Source organism: Heterocephalus glaber, unplaced genomic scaffold (assembly GCF_053883595.1).
Source record: "Heterocephalus glaber isolate CG9 unplaced genomic scaffold, H.glaber_assembly_v1.0 deba00001666, whole genome shotgun sequence".
Taxonomy (NCBI): domain Eukaryota; kingdom Metazoa; phylum Chordata; class Mammalia; order Rodentia; family Bathyergidae; genus Heterocephalus; species Heterocephalus glaber.
In genome coordinates this window covers 21,647,931-21,669,421 of record NW_028258406.1, presented here as the reverse complement: position 1 = coordinate 21,669,421, position 21,491 = coordinate 21,647,931, and the positions used below count along the sequence as shown (strand labels likewise).

The 21,491-nt window shown below is 39.9% G+C and overlaps 1 protein-coding gene across 1 annotated transcript in view; it reads left to right on the top strand.

The window, feature by feature from the left end:
* LOC101726611 (guanylate cyclase soluble subunit beta-2-like) overlaps nt 1-21,491 on the top strand; it is a 66,323-nt gene that overhangs the window by 18,373 nt on the left and 26,459 nt on the right. The window contains exons 4-8 of the mRNA XM_087197389.1: nt 492-586; nt 15,066-15,226; nt 18,761-18,860; nt 19,706-19,902; nt 21,004-21,115. Of these exons, the coding sequence (XP_087053515.1) occupies nt 492-586; nt 15,066-15,226; nt 18,761-18,860; nt 19,706-19,902; nt 21,004-21,115 (665 nt within the window). The remainder of the gene's footprint in view (nt 1-491; nt 587-15,065; nt 15,227-18,760; nt 18,861-19,705; nt 19,903-21,003; nt 21,116-21,491) is intronic.

The following is a 21,491-nucleotide window of genomic DNA, read 5'->3' as shown; positions in this document are numbered from 1 at the left end:
GGAACTTAGTATAGGGAGGGAGACTGATAACATTTTTCTCTTTTCTTTTTGTGATATTGGGGATTGAACCCAATACCTCTGCTCTGAGCCACATCCCCAGCCGTTTTTTGTTTGTTTGTTTGTTTTTTGAGACTGGGTCTCACTAAGTCATTAAGTTGCCCAGGCTAGGCATAAACCTGCAATCCTTCTGCCCCAGCTTCCCAGAGTGCTGGAATTATAGGTGTGAGCCACCGTGCCCAGCTGGGACTGATAATCTTGATACAAGTTGGAGAATACAGAGCCTATTCAGAGTATGCGAGAAGAAAACTCTTGGCTCCACCTGGGGCCCAGGGAAGGCTCCTGGTAGGTATTGAAACCCAAACACTCCAATGTCTCGTGTTCTTTATGAACAGGAGTAGATTGCTTCTACTATATCTTACTGGGTCAGTGGATATATGCTAGGAATAAGTTTTAGTGGCAGGGGATTCATTGCACCTTAATTTATCTTCCAGAGTTTCTGCAGAAGTACAAGATGACTTCATGACCTACACAGTGTATGATGATACTATCACCATGAAGCTCATACAAGAGGCTTCCAAGGTGCTGGGTAAGTATGAAGGGCTTGTTTTGGTTTCCTTAAGGCTGCTGTGACAAAATGCAATTGATTCTCTTTATTCATGGTAGTTATGTTCTATGAAGTGGCTACAAATGCTGTTAGTGAATACTAAATCGTTGCTCTTTAGGAAAATGCAGGGCTAGGCTTCTGAGATTCTCTTACCACATTTTTGTCAACTGGTCAATGCATAATCTTGGTTTATATCTGCTTCCATTTAAAGACATTATATATATATACAATGTCATTATATATATGACATTATACATATATAATGACATTATATATATAATATTTATGTATATATGTGGACTCACTAAGATTGAACTCATAGTCAATAGCACTATTAATCATACCTGAATGAAGCTAATCTAATATATCTATTTTCTCTGTAAGGGACATAATAACTTTCTTGTGCTTAGGGATACTAGACAGCACTTTGATGCTAAAATGGTTTGGGGGGTCATTTTAACCAGTAATATTATCAACAAAAAGTACAAAAAAGTGAAATTATGGTACTAATAGTCTGTAGCAAGATACTTGTTTGAGAACTGAAATAAAAACACAGAATATCGCCTTGTTTGACCTTAGTTTAGAAACATTTACATAGGATAATGTAAATTTTTCACCATATCTATCAATGATCTTGGCAGCTCTATCACTGTTGATGTTAGAACTATTGGTAAATTTCAACAGGCAGAAGATCTTGCAATTATGGAATCCTCAAACAATGAGAATCGACTGTATCACAAACAGAATAGCTCAAAACAATAGAAATGTGTTCTCATAGTTCAGAGTCAAAAATTCAAAACCAAGTTGCTGGCAAGGCTATACTCTTTGAAGGTACTAGGGGAAAATTCTTGCCTATCCCAACATTTGGGGGTCCCCAGGTGACCATGGTCTGTGGCAGCCAACTCCAGTCTGCCTCCGTCTTCAGGTGGTTCCTTCTTGTGTATCTATCTCGGGGTCTAAATTCTCTTCTCACAAGCATACCACTAAACGTATTTAGTTTAGGACCCTCCCCAAATGACCTCTTATTAAGTAATTATATATGCAAAGTCCCGATTTCTTTCTTTCTTTTTCTTTTTTGGTACTGAATTGAACTCGGGTCCTTACGCTCATGCAGCAGGCGGCGAAACCACTGAGCTAAATCCCCGGTCCTCAATTTCTTTTTTTGAGGGAGGGACTCCCTTTGTAGTTCAGGCTGGCCCTGAACTCACTATGTGGCCCAGTCTGGCCTCGAACTCCTAACTCAGGCTCCAATTTCTAAATAAGGTCATATACCCAGGTTCCTGGTGGATGTAAATTGTGGGGGACACTCTTTAACACAGTCCAGGGATCATGCGTGATCCTTTCTATTTGAGTAGCCTTAGATTTCTTGCACATCTAAACTATGAACATCACTTTGAGTTTCATCATCTCCACGACAAATATTATGTTTGGACTTGATGTTGGCTTTGACAGGTATGTTGTGATACCTTTGAAATATTTCACTACCATTAGGTCTGGGTGTCTGGAAGAACAATATCCAGAATTCCCTTATGCCACATTTGTATTAATCTGAAAATGGGCCTAGGGTGCTGGGCAGAATATCGAGGCCCTTCTGCCTCTGCTCTACCATGTTTTGTTTGTCCATCTGCCCGGACATGAAAATGCCATTGTTAGGGTAATAATGGGGACCACATGGTCCTGTGTACAGTGCACTTGTGCTCCCAGGATGATTTCTCCCTGGGGTGTATCAGTAAGGGATTGTTTCTTTTGTCAACCTGCTCACTCTCCAGGCCCTCAGGGGAAAAGGTACAGGACAAAAGAGAATTTTAGCTTTGCCTCTTTCTCCTTTAGTAACCCAAGTTGAGATCACAGTTTCCTCATTGTTCAAGCAAAAATGGTAATATCTACCTTTCAGAGTTGTTTGGAGGACTAAGTGAGCTAATGTATGTGAAAATATCTGATGTAGTATCTGACACATACTGAACTATTGAAAAGCATTTCCTTCTTTCCTTTCCCCTGCCTGTTCCTCATCCACAAATCCTTGTGAGAATGTGAGGTGGCATCTGAGGATTATTATAGGCAGATGCTGCCTCAGCATCCACCTGACACCTGATAGCCCGAGATGTTGGAAGGGTCAGGTTAGGTCCTGCCACTCAGGACCTTCAAGTTGCTTCCTGTGCAGTGTCAGGCAGCAGGGGCTGTGCTTTTGAGTTCATTCTTATAGTGCCTTGTAGAGCCCAGCAAATGAGCTGCCATCCTCAGGAGCAACTTGTGAGGTAGTTACAGGTTACAGCCACCCACAGGAACTGCAGTAACCAGGCTGAAGGTGCTAACACTGAGCCCACAGGGACAGGTGGCTTCTCAAATGCAGTAGTGATGAGTAACGTGCTTGTGTGGGGTGAGGCCTTGAACTTATTTCCCTCTTCTCTGAATTTCAGAGAGATTCTAAAAGATTAGAACAACTTGGATCCCATGTACCTGGAACTGATAGAAGGGAGGGCTTTTCCCTTGATTTTCATATGGCAATTTGACATCTGGGTCTCTTCTCATGTTCATGGTCATCTCCTGGATGCAGAAATCTTCCAAGGAAAGGTCTCTGCCAAGCCAGTAGGGAAAAGTCATTGAGACTTAGGCGGCTGGGTGCATATGACAATCAGAGTCCTCTCCAGAAAAAGGTGATCATCTGCTTTCCCTGCCAACTCTGCACCACCTACTTCTCTGGTCTGTCTTAGAACTACAGAGCCACACACGGATCAGGGGTGCCAATGAGGCCTGGCAGGATGATGATGATGGTGATTGGAGCTAGGAGGAAACTGGCACCAACTAGTCATTAAAATAATTTCCAACCACACATGTGGTGGCCCCTGATCACTTGCTACCTGCACTTCCTGAGAGAACTGGTCAGGAAATACAGCATAGCCGGAGACGGGAAATTCAGTGCAGGAGTGAAAGGGGTATTTGCTCCTTCAGTTCCCCAAGCTCAGTCTCCAAGAGCAGCACTACTTCTGGGACCCTTCTACTGCTGGCACTTGGCTTCCTTCCATTCCAGTGCTAAGCTCAAGCAGCCTTTCAGCAATCCCAGCTGACATCCAGGGCCCCTAACAAAAATCTTACAGAGAGATGTTAAGAAAACCTGGTCCAGAAACTGCAGAGTATCTGTGGCCTGCATTCCACCCCATTCCTGCCCATCCTGGAAAATTTTGGTGAGGCTGTCACCCAGACCCCTTGGCTCCCCCCACAGCTGACAGTAAGAGAGGCTTATGTGGGGATGGTGGTGTCAGGCTTTCTAAGGTGGTGCCCTCTAGGGCACTGCACTTGCCCTGCTGGGCTGAGAGCTAGGGACCTGGGTTCTGGCCTCCTCTCTGATTCCCTCAGCACCCTTTTGTTCAACAAGTAGCAGCAGCTGCACCTCTCACCTCCTTGTTTGATATACTTGCCAAAGAGAGGTTCTGTCAGTAGTTGGAGAAAGCGTATTGGACTAAATTCTACAGCTGTTCATGGTAAAAGCTATCAGGAGACTAGAAGTAGAACAGAACCTTCTCAACAGATCAAAGACAGGTACTCTATACTTTCAACAAAAACTCCTTCTATGAATGGAGAAGATACAATGCTTCCTCCCTAAAGTGGGGAACAAGGGCATATATACCTACTCTTCATCTGTCTATTAGGCTTTGAAACATAGGTCTAAATCAAAATAGACTGGCAATAAAATGACACAACTAGGATAGGATTGGCATGGCAGAAGCAAAGTCTTTATATGTAGATGAAATGATCATCTACAGAGAAAATACTAAGAAATCTCTAGGAGCCCCTAGAACTTGTACTTGAATTTAGCAGGATTAGAAAACACAAGGTATATATAAAACTTCAGGTCTGTGTATACTTGCTATAAATGAAGAACTGGATATTGAAACTTTAAAGTTATGTAGGAGTACAAAGGACCCAGAAAAGCCCAAAACAAAAACAAAAACAAGAACAGTGTTGGAAGACGTTTAGCACCCAATTTTAAGACTTCTTCTAAAGCTACAGTAATCAAGGCAGTGTTGGTGTAAGGAAAGACATACAGATCATTGGAATAAAACAGAGAATCTAGGAATAGAACCACACATATATGGTCCACTGAGTTTTGAAAGATTATTTAACATTAGCATTTTATAGACTATAAACGCAATTCAAGAACCCAGGAAGAGATAGTGTCTTCAGCAAACGGCACTAGAACACCTGGTATCCGTATATAAAAAATTAACCTCAAGCTTTTTTTTCCATACATGAAAATAACTTGAAGGGATCTATGAACCTAAATAAGAAAGCTTAAAAGTATAAAACTTTAAGAAGAAATTATAAGGGGAAATATTTATGAATTCAGGGCAGGCAAGAACTACCTAGGATACAAAAACCATGATGTATAAAAGAAAAAAAAATTGATGAGATTCCATCAAAATTTAGAACTTTAAATGACATCATTAAAATGAAAAGTAGTCCTTAAACAGACCATATTTACAAAGCATATAACCTATGACCAGAATATATAAAGAATTCTTAGAGCTCATTAATAGACAACCCAATTAAAATGTAGACATAAGAAGATGATAAATACCCAGTATAGCACAAGGTATGGTGTGCAATTCTAGAATCAGAAATATACTAATCAGTACAATAATAAGATTGAATTATAAACTCATTAGGGAGATGAAGTCAAAAGTTTTAAAGGCCTTGTCATGACCTTTTCTTTTTGTTGGATTCTCCCCCTTTGCGTTTAATTTGTCACACCCAATGGATTCATTCTGCTGGGTTTCCTGGGGTTGTGATCCTCATTGTCTTTTCCTAGGGTATTGTCTAAAATTTTTTGGAGTGCCGGTTTGGTATTCATGAAGTTCCTGAGGTGCTCTTTATCATGAAAGTATCTTATTTCTCCATCAATTTTGAAAGATACTTTTGCAGGGTACATCAATCTGGGTTGGAGGCTGTTTTCCTTTAGGGCTTGAAATACATCACTCCAAGCTCTTCTTGCCTTGAGGGTTTGCATTGAGAAGTCTGCTGTGATTCTGATGGGCTTTCCTTTGTATGTGATTTGTTTCTTTTCTCTCACTGCTTGTAGAATTTTATTTTTCTGTTAGATTTCTGGAATCCTAACTATTATATGCCTATGTGTAGAGTTTTTCTTGATCAAGGGTAGCTGGAGTCCTATACGCCTCACTTATCTGTATGTCAAGTTCTTTTCCCCTCCTTGGGAAGTTTTCTGCCATCACTTCTGTGAACAGTTTTTTTTTATATCATCTGCACTCTCTCCTCTTTCTTCATTGACTCCAATCAGTCTTATGTTATTCTTCTTTGTATCATCTAGCAGGTGCTGGATTGATTTCTCATGTTCCCTTACAATTTTAAAGCAATTTTTCTTTTCCTCCTCACTAATTGCAATCTTATCTTCTATATGTGAAAGTCTATCCTCACATTGGTTCATTCTGCTGCTCAGACTTTCGATGGAGTTTTTAATCTCTTGGAAATCTGTTTGTATCTGTTTTATAGATTCCATTTGTTTCCTATGTTGGGATTCCATCATGTTCCTCAGATCCTCTATTTTTTTAATCTGTGTCCTCTCTAGATTTATTAATCATGTCTTGCACCACCAGCAAAATCTTTGCTGTTATCTGAGTAATTATTTCTGATTTCATTTTTCCCAGATCCTCTTTTGTTGCCAGTTCAGAGAGTCCAGGTGGTAGAGTATCAGAGTGTTCCATCTCGTTTCCCTTTGGGGTTGGTGTAGGTGATCTGGAAGTCTGTTTTTGAGGCTTGTTTATGTGTCTTCTCATTTCCACGGGGGCGGGGGTGCTTCTGGCACCCACGCAGCTCACCTTCTCTGCCCTAGGAGCCTAGGATGGAGGTGGGGAGCTTCCTTCCAGGCGCTGGGGCTGTTTTATTTTCTTAGCATTGCTTTTTTTTTTTTTTTTTTTAAAAAAAACAAACAAAAAACATGATTGTGATGTTAAACATGCTTTCAAACCACAAAGCCAGACATCTTCTTAATCCTAATACATGCCACCCCACCTAAGGAAGGCCCCCCGCACTGCCCCTCACCCCCCACGACTGTGCAAGTCTGTGACTCAGAGTGAGTGCTGGTAGCCCACAAGCAAGTCTAAATGTTTAAAGTTGCATCCTGTCGTCCAGGTAAGTAGAAGGTACATTATTTATTCTCTCTCCAGAAAGAATGCAAAATATCATGAGATTTCGGTAATGAGAAGGAGATCTGAAAAGCTGGAGATTTTTGGGGGGGCGGGATGAGTCATAATTTATTTTATTTTATTTTTTTGTTGTTTATTGGTACATTTTAGGTGTACAATACAGTTACATTCATCATTGGAATCTTGTACCTTTACATGATGTATGTTGGTTCTTATTTTTTCCCACTCCTCTGCCCTCTCTTTACCCCCTCCACCCTTCCCTATTTACAAAGACTTTATTTCCATTTTTTCCTTTTCTCATATTTTTTCTTTTCCCTACCCTTCTCACTTCCCCTACTCCCTAGACCTCTGAAAAGCTGGAGTTTGACAGAGAATAGAATATAAAAGGGCAAAGAAGCCTAGAGTGGAGGGCGATGTTAAGTCCACCTTCCTGTGTTTTATTTCAGGGATCCCAGTAGCAGAAAGAGGTAGTGGCTGTGTCATACAGCCATGGATTGGTTCTTAGCCCTCTGCCAAGGGGGATCTTGTTGGTCTAGAATGAGCAGGAAGAGTTGGATTCTGCTCTGTCATACCAGCTGTGTGACCTTGGGCTGTGACAGTTCCTCTCTTCCTCAAGCAGGAACAATACCTCAAATGGCTGTGGGAAGGAATGAATTAAATCAGATAACAAATGTAAGGTGTGTAATAAGGAGCAGGGCATTCAGTGGGTGTTCAGCAAATGAGAACTAAATGTTGAATCTGAAAGGAAGGCAGAGTCTATTTCTATGGTTTGGACCATTGAATGCTGTGTTCTAAAAGTGGAGAGAGGTTTTGCTGTTCACTTCAAATGGCTGGGTTAAAAAATAAAGTTCTGAGCCCTATGATCAGTGCTGACAGCCTGACCAAATCTGGGACTCCTCCTGTTTTTGTAAGAAAGTTTTATTTTGCAGAAAAAAAATTTGTTATTTCATATTCTAGAGAGTGTATCTTTCAACAGATTTTTAAAAAACATTTAAAAATCAATTTTTACTTAAGAACTGCTATGGATTGAATTATGTTCCCACAAAATTCATAGATTGAGGCCTTAACTGCCAAAGTGATGCTATCTGAAGATGAACTTTTGGGGGAGATAAGGGTCATAAAGGTGTGGTCCTGTGATGAGATTAGTGCTCTTATGTGAAGAGACACCAGAGAGCTTGCCCTTTCTCTTTCCTGTTGAGTGAGAATATGATGAGCATCCAGGAAGAGAGCCTTCACAGAAAGCAACCATGTCTGCCTCTTGGTCTGGAACTCCTAGCCTTCAGAACTATGAGAAAATAAATTTTTATTTTTAAAAGTCACCTAGTCTTTGGTGTTTTGCTTTGGGAGCTATAGTGGACTAATACAAGAACTCTTTTTAGATCGCCAGCAAAACTTGGTATATCTAAAATCACCCTAGTCTGTTTTTGTAACTGTGCTTGTGAGCACTGTGTGGTGTGTCAGTGCTGTTAGCAGAAGGATGCATCTCACACCTGCTAAAGTCGTATCTCCAACCTACCAGCCCATGTAGAGTTGATAGACCTATGTGTGGGCTTAGCCACATCACCCTTCTACACAAAGCCATGGCTTATCATTATGACTTCTCTCTGCCTCACATTGAATATCAGAAGCCTTTTTTTCTTCTTGTTTATCTTTATAACATCTGTTCCCCCACACCTAAAAAGGCAGATGAATACAGCAATTTTGCAAATAAAAGGCTGGGGTGTAAAATCCAGTTAAACACAAGCATGAGATTTGGAATCAAGATGGCCCTGGGAAGCTTGAGGCAGCAGGTTATCTGTAATATATACAAGTCTCCTATGGTGTAGAGGGAACCCCAGACAAGGAAAGGCTGGAGGAGAAGGGTGTTTTATTGTTTAATAAAATACAGTGGTCAGTGGAGCCCAACTTCTCTCTATGATAAAGAGAAAAGCAGGCTCAGTCACCACTTGCTTTCCAAGTGGACTCCAGAATACAATTTCACTACCTTGAAGCAATTGTTGGGGCTTTTCCAGACCCCTCTGCCACTGCATAGCTCTGTGCTTTCTAATTAGCATAATTCAGGATGGGACCAGATGGCAGGTTGAGCATTGCATAAGGAATTGTTCTGTATATGAATAAGTGCCTACTTAGTGTGTAAGTAGGTTATTAGTGATCTGAAGTGACAAAATTCAAAACAACACCCAACAGCCATTTGGCACAGCTGTGTCTGTCTAGACTTTGCCTGCTAAGAAGCTCATAGTAAAATGTGTTTCAACAGTTAGCTATCAGTAAACGCCAACAACCTTTCTCTGCATGCACTTCTTTAAAAATAAGTAACAACATAAAATTTACAAATTCAAAAGTAACCCAGGCTGTGCAAACAACTGAAGATGGAGACTTAAACTTGGGCCTTCTGATTCCAAAGCCAGTGCTGAGTCAAGCTGACTGGAGGAGTTATCTACAATGTCTTTAGTGAGGATTTTGGAATCAGACATACTCAGGTAGGCCTCCTGGCTACACTGGCTCCTAACAGTGTAACCTGGTGGGCAAAGTCCTCTTTGGTAAAAAGCAGTGGTACCTGTGACACCTATCTCAGAGGTTGTCCTACACATAATATCAGTTGCTGTGAGTCAAGTGTTTAACTCAGCATGGATACTTAGCAAAGTACCTGGTCCTTTCCCTTCCTGCACATGCCACCCAACAGAGTCCTGCCCTCTCCCTGGCCCTGGGTTGGGTTGATGGCTGTACCAGGAATAAATGAGACTGCCTCTTCCCTGAAAAGGACTGCCCACCAGAGCTGCCTTCATCTATTTCCCACCTTTTTTTCCCTTGATACCCAAGTGAACTTATTGCTACTCCTGAAACTCAGCTCTCCCAATTTATTCTGCTTCCTCCCTGGAAATGACAGTCTCAGTGCTGGTAACTATGTCTCTCCTATGCTGAAGCTCCCCTTTCTCCTCCTCACAAAACACATTCTTACAGTAACTTATGCTTGATCTAAGTGATATCATTTGAGAAAGAGTGTATATTCCATGAATGGCTCTTTCCAGATAGCCAAAGCTTCATCCCTGGAATACTAAAGTTTTGGGAAAGTAAAAATTTGGGGGCCTGGGATTTAGCTCAGCAGTGCTGTGCCTGCCTGGCAAGCACATGGTCCTGAGTTTGATTCCCAGTACCTCCTTCCCCCAAGTAAAAATGGAAAACTTTGTAAGATATACTTCTCTGTCTTGGGAACAGCATATGCTTTTCTGAGTGACCCAAGAGGGCCCCATGTTGAATATATCTTGGGTGATCGGGAATAGGGAGGGATTGTGGGAAGTCCAGCCCTGAGCCAGCCTTTTTCCCAGGAAGTTCAGTGAGGCAGTGTTAGCTTTGTGTAATCCTCCACCTCCATCTGCCAGCCTGCATTGAACCTTCAGCAGGTGGCCTGTTTCCCCCTTCCCTGGACAGCCCACCTCTGCCCGTCCCAGTACCTGGAGCTGTAACCCAGTAAGAAGTAAACATTTCCTGGGAATACAGAAGAGCCAAGCTTGTTAAGTCAGCAAGCTTAAGTTAGTACAACATTCCAATTTAAAAGCTTGTTAGAAGACTCCACAACTGTCCTTGGAAGCCAACCATAGATACTTTGTGATGGTTATTTTCCTGCTAACAAAGGAGTCTTTCATTTAAACAAAATGAAAACCCCCTTTAAAATAGATATTTAATATATACAAAAGTAGAGAGAACTGAATACTGAGACCTATGTGCTCTCTACCCAGCTTCACTAATTATTAGTATTTTGCCAACTTTATTTCATCTGTTTGGTTCCTCCACCCATTCTCTGTTTTTGTTTCTGCTGAAATGTTTGAAAGCAAATCTCAGGTTTCCATAATTTCACCCATAGCTATTTCAGTGAGTCACTAACAAAATAAAGACACTTAAAAATATAATGATGATGCCCCAGTTATACCTAGCAAAATTCATAATATTACAGAGGTCCTGATTCCACCTGTGTCTCAGCTGTTCAGTTGGTCATGGATAGGTGGTCTTTGTGGCCCTTTTGGTCTCATTACAAAAGATCTCCTAAGGTCTCTTCAGGGCAATCAGCAAAAACTTTTTTACACTGACATAAATTCAAATCCATAAAAGTAAGAGTCTCTGTGTTCTATAACTTTGATATCTTTGGAAAGTGCTGGTCAGCTGTTTGGAAGAATGGTCCTCAGTTTTCGATTATTTAATAATTCCTCCTGGTATAATGAGGTCATGCTTTTCTGGCAGAAAACCACAGAAGTGATGTTTTATTCTCCCCAGTTCATTGTGTCAGGAAACATAGGATGTTGCATTGTTTCAGTTTTGGTGATGTTAAATTTGATCACTTGGGTAAAATAAAATCGCTAGGTTTCTCCGCTATAGTGTTACTGTCTTTCTCTTTGGAGTATCTTGTGAGGAGGTATTGGAGGTACTTTCAGATTATGTAAATATAGTGTTAATTCTCAAACTTCTTTTTCCATGATTTTAGTATTCATTTATGATTCTTGTCTGAACTAATACTTGATGGTGGTCAAAGGGTTATTTTCTAAGTGTATTATTTCTTTTGCATTTACTAATTGGAGTTCTATAAGGAAAGATTTCCTCCCTATTCAGTTTATTTATTTATATCAGTGTGGATTCTTGATTTTTATTTTTTAAAATAGGATTTATTTATTTATTATTACTTTATTATGATACTGGGTATTGAACCCCCAGCCCTTTCTAGTGTTTTTTTCCCCCCTTGGAGACATCTTAGCTAAGTTGCTAAGTTGCCCACGCTGAGCTTAAACTTGCAATCCTCCTGCCTCAGGCTCCCAGAGTGCTGGAATTATAAGTGTGTATTACTACACCCTACTTTATTTTGATGCTCAAATTTTTTAAGATCCAGTCAGTGGGATCCCCTCCAAACTGGCCCTGTTTCCTATTTGACATGTTCCTATTATTTTTATTACCTTTTATTTTCTGGCATGACAAAATGCTGTAAGTTCATCTCAATTTCTCTGCCCCAGCTCTGAGATCTGCAATTTCTCCAAGGAGTTCTGATTCCTGTTAGTGGAGAATGCCATTTCAAAACTAATATCTGAACCCTAGGTGAGCTCATTGTTGCTTTTAGGCCTTGTCAGGAGACAGGGTTGGAAAACAGATGCTACACATGCATCTATCTCTCTAGCCATCATCCCATGATAGGTTTTGTGGTTTTATTATGTAAGATTCTTCTAATCCAACACTGGAGAGTTCTTCTAACACTAGAAGTGATCTTCTTCTTCCCATAATTATAATCTCAGTCTCAGATAGTGAGAAACCAGACTCTTACAATCTATATAGTACATTTATTTATGTGCTCTATCTTGAATGCCTAGGAAATGTTTTCAGAATTGCACTAACCCACACTAATATTGAAGGGAAGCCTACTAAGAACAGTTAAATGTTTGTTCAAAATTCTTTTTATCTTTAGCCTTAGATCAAAGCAGTCTTCATTATGTTCAAATGTTGCTGGATTAACATTATGTTATTCAAAACTTTTCTGTTGAAATATTGTCCTCTTAATTAGTTTGTGTTTGTGTTCCATTTTAGTATTCCTCCTTATTCTTAATAATATTATTATTTTAGGTATATGAGATTCACATAATTCTTAAAATCACAACTGTTCAAAAGTTATGCTCAGAAAAGTGCCATCTTCTTCTTTTATCACAATTTTCCTATGTTTCCCATCTTATTCTCACTGCTGTCCTATAGGTGACCAATCTCAATAGTCCCTTGTTAATCTAGCTGGTACTTAATTTTGCACAAATAAGAAAATAGATGCCTATTTCCTTATTCTCTTTCTTTCTTATACTAATTTAAGATAGAAAAACTACAGATACTATAGATTCCTTTGCACTATCAAATAACATTTTAAAGCATCCAAGACTTGTGGTTAGTTCATTCTTGCATTTTAAAAACCATTTTCTATAAACCCCTGACCCCTTGTGACTAGAGGGCTCTTGGAATTCTAGACTCACTGAGGCAAAACTGTATAAAAATGAGACAGGTGTTGATTTTAAAAAGAGGTCTTTGTCCTCTGCTAGATAAGCATTCTGAACCAAGAATTTTAGAAGCAGCCCCAAGTCCAGCATAGATAGAAACCACCCAAGTCCAAGACTATTGTTTAAGGAGCAGTTAGTCTCTCAGCCAGAAGTCCTTTCCTGTTAATAGAGCTGAACACTCAGAAATAAAATAACTGGGGTCTGAAATAAGCGACTTCTGGGAATTTTGTGTTTTCAGATTTAAAAGAAAAATCAAACAGGCAGTCTTTCTATACAAGGCTTCCATTGTCAGTTGAATATAACTGCTTGCCTTGCATCCAACTTAGTTCTGGGGAGAGAGGTCCCTCTGAGAAGGAAGGCTTTGGGGACCTATGCTTTTCCTGGCAGGTGACAGGAAGCACCTGCTTTGAGTGTCATCTGCAGGCTGCATATCATAGCTGCTGTATTTTCTCAGCTTGCATATGCCCGATTTAGAGGGAAGGGAAGGATGGGAAGAGAAAGTAAGAAGAAATTTCACACCAGTTCATTTATTTTTATTTCTCACAGGAACACATAAGCATTGGGAAGGACCTGAGTCAAATTTATTTCAGTTCACTTAGGAGTTCGCAGGTGTCTTCTGATTACTAGCATAGCCAAGATTCCCTGCATCTATCTAGGATGAACCCACAAACAAAGAACCCAATGGAGGTAATTAACCACCTCCCACCCTGCCATCAGAGCTTTGTCTAAATTCAGAAAACTTGACTAATAATTTTTGGGAAAGACGTACAACTCATCTCTGACAAGAGAGACCACATCCTGCTCTGATAACAGAACAATTGTCTGCCCAAAGTTCAGGCTGTAGAGAACCTGCTGTTCAGACTGTCTGAGGAAGCAAGAAGAGGCTGGGAAGTACCCAGACCTCCTGTAACCCCTGTCAGAGATTCATCCCTGGAGAGCTCAGTAGACCTGGAATGCCCCTTTCCTGTGAATTCCAGGTCCAGCCAGAGGATCAGAGTCCATGAAGGATGCAGCCAATGTATTGTAAGTCTTGAAGGTCTCCCATGAACCTGAGCATTCTGGCCTTCTCTACTTTGGAGGACTCGTTTGAGTTACAACCCCATCATAAATAAGAGTTTTCCACAGGAGCTCAAGCCAGCAGCAGAAATGGATGCTCTGCTCCCATGCCAATGATGACAGCTCTAAGCAACTATTTCCTTTGGGGGAGCCTTGTTTCTCTAACTCTGCTCCAGGGGCTGCAGTATATAGTACTGAAAGCACTGAATTTAGAATTATAGCCTCTTCAGCAAATCTGGTCTCTGCTACTCTATATGATTGGGGACAGTTCACAAAGGTGACAGCCTCAGTGAGCTCATCTGGAAAAAGGGGGACATAATAATAAGATCATCCACCTTCCAAGATTTTGACAAGCATTGAGAAAAAGAACATGACTAATGGATGTTGCAGGAAATAGACTATTCTTTAAAAATATTTGCTATCCAAACAGTGGAGTCAGGGAGGGGGAGAGGTAGGTAGCAGTCTTCACCTACCCAGGAATTCAGCAAACACCTACTTTGTGTCTAGCTCAGAAAATATGTAGGACAAGTTTTTTGCCCACCAGTGTCATTCTACATTTTAAAAAGGGAGAAATGCAATATTTAGGAAGAATAAATTTAGTGTGACCTGGGATATTCCAAGACATCTTTGTGGAGAATATAATGTAAAAACTAGACTTTGAAGGGAGACTAAGATCTGACATGGCTAAGAGAGAAAGGAAAGTCATTGCAGAATTTCCTATCGTCTTTTAGGTGAACCAAGAGAACATAGCCTTGGAAATGTCTTTGCATTGCAGTATTAAATGTTTCTCAGAGGTAGCCTTTCATTACACTTTAAACTTGTATTTGAAGATGTTGGAGGTGAATGGGGAAGATGGCAGAGGGCCATCCTGTGCTCTGCCCAGAGTGAACCTTGATCTGGGGACTGGATTTAGTGGTGAAGAGGGTACAATAGCTCAACTAAGTAGCTTCCCTAAGTAGGGAAACATTTGGCATGGATGCCATGGAAAAGATGTGGTGAGGTTGACAGAAACTCATGAGTAATAAGCACCTAAGGGCTGTGCTGGGTTCCCTATGATGGCCTTCTGCCAATGACCTTATTATTTCACTGGTAAGCAAGGTGAAGGCTTAGACAGTAGCTCAGTTAAGAATCTCATGGTCAGGATTTGAATACATTGTAGATAAAAGAAGGGAACTCAAGGGAGAAAATTACCTTCACGAGGTTTTGTTGGGGGGTATGCTTTGGATTCTACAGGTGTGTCCCTGGAAGCCATTCTGAAGCTCTTTGGAGAATACTTCTTTAAATTCTGTAAGATGTCTGGCTACGACAGGATGCTTCGGACACTGGGAGGGAATCTCACGGAGTTTATTGAAAACCTAGATGCTCTCCACAGTTACCTCACCCTGTCTTATCAGGTAAGGCTGTCAGAGCTGGTTTTGATGGTCTAGAGAGGAAGCAAATAATCAGTGGTTTTGGGTGATCTCCCTCCCCTTAAAGAGGAGCAGTTGCAGAGCAACTTCTTCCCTTCTTTTATGCTCCAGAATCCTTGGTCCCTGGACTCAGTGGCCCAGGAGTAATCTTGGGAAAGAAAAAGAAAAGACATATCTGTTGACCTCCTTTATAAACTGGCTGACAAAAAATATCAAAGAAAGTTTCAGCTTTGTGATGAGAGATGGACTCTTCAATAGGGGCAGTATGGGCTTGAAATGAAATCTAGGAGCCTAATCACCATGGGAACAAAGGCTGGAAAACAGCCAGGTTTCAATAGATTTGCAAAATCTCTCCTAAGGTTTCCTGGCCTGGATGGAGCTGATAAATAGCTTATGCAGACAGATTCACATTATCCAAGTATCAGAAGGAAAGACTTGACAAGGCTGAAAGCCAGAATCGGAAACCATCCAACTCTGATTAACCCACGGGGTGATTGACTGAGGTGTTAAGAAACTAATTTCCCTACTGGGATATGTCTTTCTGGAGTTCATGCCTTAGTTTTCTTCTTTGTAGAGTCATTGGAAATTCAGATAGCAAGACTCTTTTCTTTTATAGATAAGAAAATGCCTTATTGAAAGACAAAATATTTACACATCATAGTAATAGTTTATTATTTTTTGTAAGATAGTTTATATTTACTTTTAGGGCCCTTTATAGCTTCACTATTTCTATTTTCATGTTCATAATCACCTTTTCAGGGTTGTTATGAGGGTAATATAGGATTATTTATGTTAATGTGCCTCATTATCTATTATGCACTCTTATAATATGGGAAAACCCGTATTTTGCATAAGGAATCTGAGGTTTTTTTGGTACTGGGGATTGAGCTCTCGGACCTTGTGCTCTCGAGGCAGGTGGAGGAATCTGAGTTTTGAAAATCTTAATAGACTTTAAGTAGAATGAGTTCTTGGGCCTTTTCTGTTGTTGTCATGTGAACTTTTTAAGGACATGAGTGAGAAAGAAGATCCCTGGCAGTGGGGTCTGATGAGCTTCCACCACTGTCTGACTGGCTCTGCAACTTACAGGCTGTGTAATCCTGGACAAGCTAGTTGTCCACTCTGAACCTCAGATTTTTTACCCTTACTTATTTAATAAATATTTATCAAATGCCTACTACTTACTAAACACTTTTTAAAGCATTGGGCACAGAGACAAAAAGGAATAATAAGAACAAAATAACTTACCTACTTCATAGTGAAGTGTGGATTAAAGGAGATAACATATAAAAGTCCTTGACACTGTAATAGGCATTTCTACACATACTAACTCTTATTCTTCCTTGTTTCTCTGTTCACTAAGGTGAATTTTAAAATTACAAGAATTTTCATGGCAACCTCTTGTCAAATTTCCTGCTAAAAAGCATAACAATTAGAATATAAAGAAATACATTTAGTTCCATTATATTTTAAAATATCAGCTCCTTCACCTGAAATTTGATAATATATTGATTCATAGTTCTGGATAAAGTATTAATAGTCTTCTATTCATTCATTAAGTAAAAGACATTATAGAATGTCTTTCATGTTTCAGATATCATATTACTATTACCTTCATAAACAAGAGGGGAAGGAATAAAGTTTCTGAAATTCCAAGTTCATTATTTTTATACCTAGTCCTGCTACCCTTTTTCTGATAGTCACCCCCCATATACCAAAACTGTATTGTTAGAGAAGCAATAAAATAGAATCTGTCTGGAGATTTATGAGGACATTTTGCATATAAGAAAATAGATAAAATATTTAAATGTTATAGAAGTTGGGATAAAATCTGTGAAATAATACTTGATAGCTATATCCAGTACTTTATTTATTTGTTTATTGATTGATTGATTTTTTGGCACCAGGGATTGAACTCAGGTCCTTCCACTTACAGGGCAGGCAGCGGAACCACTGAGCTAAACCCCCAGCCCCTGAAGTACTTTATACTAGACAAAATATTATAGATTGTTTCTTTAGGCAAAAATAAAATAAACCATTCACTTTTGCTTTTAATCTTATTTTTCAGCTAACTTTTATTAACTGCTAATTACAAGAAGCAGATGTTATGCTGAGCAATTTATGAATGATGATGTATCCTCTTTGCATCCCTAAGATTAGGGACTCTTATTTTTCCCTCTATACATATGAGAAAATTGAGGTCCAGAAAGGTCAAATAACTGTTGTAAATCATGCACAATGTGGTGGCTGAGGGAAAGCCCAAACCCAGGAATGTCTGTCTCCAAAGACTATGTTTTGGGATGCTTGTTATCATTTTTCCTTTTTTTTCACTCTCCAATGTTTAAAAAAAATCCTCACTTTAATCAAGAAATAAAACTATTATTGTATTATTGAGAGACTGGGAGAGCTAAAAGCAAGAAGTTCTAGGAATGTCTTTGAGAAGAGACTGGCAGGGGATCGGGGCATGAGCGGGGAAGAGCCAGAGTGCATGGATCTTCATTTCTGCCTCTATACTCTGTTATTTTATGTTCACTATGGAGCCTTTGGATAATTTTTCCAAATTAATTTTGACTTCCCTCTTTTTCCATATGTTTCTATATGTGCTTCCTCAAATCCCCTTTATATTTAGTCAAGATATGAACATACATACGTACAAACATGTATATTTTTATCTGTGTACATACTTTTGGATAATAAAATAAATGTTAGTGGAAAAAAAGGAAATTCATTGTAACTAACAATTCTCCACCATGGAAAAGGACATGAAGCTACCTCCTCAAACTTTTCTCTCACTCAAATTGAAAACTGTGTCTACAGGGTGCTGAATTGCCCATGAATCAAGCAGAAGAGAACACTGCTTCTCTCAGAGAATTTCCCAGGCAAAGTTTTTTTCCTCTCCTAACCTACATCTCATCTGTGGAGAGATAGGGCATATTTAAAAGTCAACACTTATTCCTGGAGAAAGAAGATTTCTTCTGATGTGTCCTTGGGGATATTTGTTTCCCAAATGTGTAACTTGGTACCACAGATAGTAGTATGATCTTTCCAGAACAAAGAATTTGTCAATTCATTCCACTTGCAGATTCTTCTGAGCTGGTGATGTTCCTGCAAGTGAAGGTGCCCACAGTCATTTGGTCATAGGCCAAGCACTGGAGAAACTCACTAAGATTTCCTCTTGCTTGCACTCCCCTTGGAGTGTGGGTGGAAGTAGCATGGCATGGTGCAAAGGCTCATTTCGAAGGCCAATGATCGTTCTACTATTAACGTAGCTTTAATTTCCCTGAGCCTGTCTTCTCCTCTCTAAAATGGGGATAATACTTTCCATATGGAGGCATTTGGGAAATTAGTACAGAATAAAACTCTTGACATGTAGAGGCTGAAACCATGGTAAGTGTTATGTGATTGGAGAGAGTTTTGAGCTATAATCCTATTGCTATAGTGGAAAAGTGCTATTGTTTCACAAGGTCTTAAATTTAAACAATTTGCATTCACTGGGAATATCACTGTGTTTTTTAAAATTAGGAGATGAATGCACCATCATTTCGTGTGGAAAAAGGAAAAGATGGGGAAATGCTTCTCCATTACTACTCAGATAGAAGTGGTCTGTGCCACATTGTTCCAGGTATGAAATGCCTTCAGAGTCCCAGAGCTCTGAGGCCTCTGGACTGAGGAGGGCTTCACTACAATTCTCCTGGATGGTGAAGGGCTGGTAGCGGGTAGGGAGCTCTTATGTATAATGTCTAAGTCCTTGCTATCTTCATCATGACTCTCACAGTCTTTGAGCTTGTAAAATGTTTTCAAAATGTCAAAAGAAGGAATAACTTTAAATATTTTTAAGCAATTTTTAATTATGCAAGTGTTTACATAATCATGGTAATTCTACAAATATCATTTTGTATCAGTTTTTTGTATTCAGCATTAGAAAGAGCATGCTTCAATGTTTTCATAGTCTTTAAAATCACCTCTTAAATGGATGAGTGATATTTCATATTTTAAGTATCTTATTTCCCTATTTTTCATTTTTAGTTGATATTAATCTTTTGCTATTGTAAATAATACTGAGACGAACATCTTCACACATTTTTTCTATATTTTATATTTTAATTCTGGGATAAACTTCCAGAGGAACAGTTTTGGAAACATGATCCTTGATGCTTTTACAACTGAATTTTGCCTACATTATTTCCAGTTGGCCTGTTTGACAAGTTAAATGCCTCCCAAAAAAACAATAACAACAGATGCTGATCTGGAAATTAAAATGGCTGGGATAAATCTGGTATCCACACATGTCTAACTTAAATCTCTACATATTTTCACTTCATTAATCTGTTGTATGCTGTCTTGAGTCAGGGTCTGAACTTGGAGAAGCCTGGGAAGTCTATCAGAAGTGTTAAATTGATTTTTAAATGATTTTTCTGACACACTGCCTTCTGCTATCCCTTACCAATAAGTGTAATTCTGCTGCAGGTATCATTGAAGCTGTGGCTAAGGACTTCTTTGACATTGATGTAACCATGGATATCCTTGACATGAATGAAGAAGTGGAGAGGACAGGGAAAAAAGAGCATGCTGTGTTTCTGGTTGTACAGAAGACTCACAGCTGGATGAGAAGTACAAATCCAATCAGGTTACCAGATAGCGAGGTCATCCAGAAAGACCACAAGGTACTATGTTTGCTATGTCTTTAGAAAGCACAGTTCCCCAGGGCAGAGCTACAAGCCTTGGAACAATCTATGCAAACAACACAATAATCTGGACCTCCTACTAGTAGAATAAAGGCAGGGTTTCTTAATCTTGGAATTACTGACCTTTTGGATAAGATAATTTTTTGTTGTGTTGGGCTGTCTTTTGCATTGCAAGATGTTTAGCAGCATCTTAGGTCTCTAGATTCTAGTAGAACCCTGCCTCCTCAGTTGTGGCAACCAAAAATATATGCTGGAATTACCAATGTCCCAAGTAGGGGACAAAATCATACCTTGTTGAAAACTACTGAGTCATTGTTCACTGATCATACTCTGGAGACTTTCTGAGATATACCTTAGGCTGGAGAAATATTCACTTATAAAATTACCAGTATGAAGTGTTTAAAACTTGGACCTGATGCCTTGTTTCACTTGGACCTGATGTCCCCTGGAATAAATTGGCCTGTTAGATCCCCAGTGCCCACATTGCAGCTGGAGCCAGTCACAGATCCAGAGACCAAGATCCTATGCTTGGCTACCTCAATGGCAAAGTCACAGGGTGACTGCAGGCTTTAGCCCCAATTTAGATTCCACACATGTCAGGGGAACAGCTCTCTGTCCCATGTAGCCTATATAATACCCAGCTATGCCTGTGATACCTGGAGCACAGGGTATGTGTGACCTGGAGCATGCAGAACACATCTCAGGGTCTAGTCATTGCTGCTTCTTCATCCACAGAAAAAGAAGATGTTCATGTGTAATTTTCCAGCCACATATCACCCTAACCAGGGGTAGGAAACCTATGGCATGCATGCTGCAGCAGGCTGTTATCATTAAAAGCTTTAAAAGTTTGGCCATCACTGCCCTAGACCATTCTTGAGATTTTATAAAATGTTCTTGCTTCTTTGGTAGAGAGAAAACATGAGTATTAATTAGATAAAAAGCCTTGGGAGCTCTAGACTCTTGGTCTGTCTGGTCATGACACCATTCCACATGGAAAGACAGCCCAATAGCAGCAGATGGGCTTGGTGCATCTGCAGTCACATGACCAGGTACCCTTGCTTCTCTCCTTGCCATTTGCAGACCCTCGAGGCAGCTTTCATTAGGATGAAGGAGAAGTATTTGAAGGTCTCTATTTGTCCTGGGAAGAAATCTCACTGGGATGCTGTAAGGAGTATAGTCATGGTTGGAAAAGGTAGGTGGATTATTGTCCCAGTCTCTTAGTTCAGAAAGACTGCCTGGTTCTCCGGGAAAGTAGCCTCAGGATGCAAAGCTGGCAAAGCTCACTGTGATTCTGATGCCCCTGCTTTCTTCAGAGCCTGGTTTTTAACTTTAAAATATTATGTTCCAACTCTTATTCTGTGGGCCCTTCTGTTTGTACAAGAAACATGGAGATACTCTCTCCTGTAATCAGAAAATGTCACCAGAGAAAGGATTGGAATCAGTTCCAACTGGGGACTGAGGAAGACAAGGAGGATGGATACTGATGTATTAATTACCAAGGATTAGGAATTTCCCATAGCTCATCTTCTGGATCCAGGCCTTCTCAATCGGGAAGCATTTCTGGACTA